At 64.6% G+C, this 1,872-nt stretch overlaps 1 protein-coding gene across 1 annotated transcript; it reads left to right on the top strand.

Annotated features, from left to right (window-relative positions):
* Positions 1 to 1,056: 1,056 nt before the first annotated feature.
* NGA_2016200 (uncharacterized protein) lies at positions 1,057 to 1,814 on the top strand (the record flags this gene model as incomplete). Its single annotated transcript, XM_005854158.1, has 1 exon — positions 1,057 to 1,814. A coding segment is annotated over one exon (758 nt), but the record flags the coding sequence as incomplete, so codon positions are not given.
* Between the last annotated feature and the right edge of the window lie 58 nt (positions 1,815 to 1,872).

The raw sequence follows: 1,872 nt of genomic DNA, 5'->3' as shown, positions 1-1,872 counted from the left end.
CCCCCCCCCCTCCCACAGCTTTTCACCAAGATGGTCATCAAAATTTGCGCGAAAGCGGGGGAATGGAAAACCGCCGGGTACCTGTTGATCGAAATGCGCCGGGAAGGCCAATTACCAGATGCCGCGTCCTACGCCATCGCCATGCGGGCATGCTTGGAGGCCGGGGAGAAATCTCGGGCCCTAGGCCTGTGGGAGGAGATGACGCACGCAGGTGTCGTCCCCAACAAAGAAGCGTCGGCCTTGGCCATGAGCGCCGCCTTGGACCTCCGGGATTGGGAACGGGTGGACGCGATGATGGAGGCCTTGCCCTGGGAAGGCGAAGGTGGGAGGGAGGTTGGGCGGGAAGGAGGGGCGGGGGTGGCCAACCAAGGGTTTTTCCAGGATTTGATGGCGGGTTTCGTCGAGAACGGGCGCTGGCGGAGCGCCTTGCACTTGCTCCGGGTCTTGGGGCAGGGCGAGCGGGAGGACGGGAGGGAGGTCAAGCCAAGAACCGACCTGGAAGGGGCAGGGAAAGGTGGCGGGAGTGAAATGGGAGGAAAAGGGCGCGGCAGGAAGACCCCCAGTGGTGGCAATGGGGCCACGCACTCGTGGCTCTCGGTCGGCTTCTACGAGCAGGCGGTGCAAGCCTGCGCCGTGGCAGGGCGGACGGAGGAGGCGATTCAGACGCTATCCCGGATGGAGAGCATGGGGTTCCGGCCCACCACTTTCATTTACAACGTGGTAATGGAGGCCTGCAGCAAAGCCAAGGACCTTCCCCGGGCCTTGGCGCTGAAACGGCGGATGCAAAGCACTCAGGTCGAGTTCGACGTGGTCTCTTGTAACACCCTCTTGAACGCCTTCGCCGTCTGCGGCCGGTGGGACGAAGCCCTCTCCTTCCTCCAGCGCATGCCCGGGCATTACCACGTCTCGCCCAACCTGGTGAGCTACAACACCGCCCTCAAGGCCTGCGTCGTGGGCCGGCGGTGGCGGGAGGCCGTGATGCTCCTCAACAGCATGCGGGCGCAGCGTGTGGACCCGGACGCGGTCAGTTACCGGACCGCCATGAACGCCTGCATCGAAGGGGGGGAAGCCAGGCGGGCCCTGAAAATATTCGACCGGATGCGGGAGGACGGGATCCCCTGGGACGTGCCCACCTACAATGTAGTCCTCAAGGCCTGCGCGGAGGGCCACCAGCCGGACATGGCTTGGGTGCTCTTCCAACAGATGCAAGCGGCGGGGCTGGTCGCCGAGGTAAGGACGTACACGACCGTGATGAACGCGTGGGTGGAGGCCGGGGAGTGCCAGCGGGCCATCCAGACTTTCCAAGAAATGCGGGCAGCAGGGCTCCAGCCGGACGTGTACGCGTGGACAGTGGGGATCAAGGCGTGTGGAGCCTGTGGTCTGGTGGAGACCGCCTTGGCCTACGTGGAAGAGACGTTGGCGCTCCAGCCCCGCTTGCCCTTGGACCCGATCACCTTCAATTTGGCCATGCAAGTCTGCGAAGAGCACGGGGCGGAGACGAAAGCACTGGGACTCTTCCACCGGATGCAGGCGGAGGCCGGTGTGGAGCCCAATTGGATCACCTACGGCATCGTCCTCCGGATCTTGACCAGGACGGGCCAATGGCCCCAGGTCCAAGAACTCTTCAACACGATCGAAGCCCGGCTGCCCTCCTCCTCCACCACGCCGGACACCCCGCCCTCCCTGCCGCCTCCTCTTCCGTCCTCCGTCCCGTCCTCTTCCTCGTCCTACTTGCCTTACCCGTCTTCAGACTCCTTCTTCTCAGAAGCCATGCGCCGGATCGTTGCGGCGGGCGCCTGGGATCTCGCCGGTCGCGTCTTCGATTTGGCCGTGACCTGCGGGGCCATTGCGCCCCCTCCTCCTCCGTCAGAA

The sequence above is a fragment of the Nannochloropsis gaditana genome, assembly GCF_000240725.1.
Source record: "Nannochloropsis gaditana CCMP526 unplaced genomic scaffold scaffold604, whole genome shotgun sequence".
Classification (NCBI taxonomy): Eukaryota; class Eustigmatophyceae; order Eustigmatales; family Monodopsidaceae; genus Microchloropsis; species Microchloropsis gaditana.
This window is presented reverse-complemented; position numbering and strand designations above follow the sequence as displayed.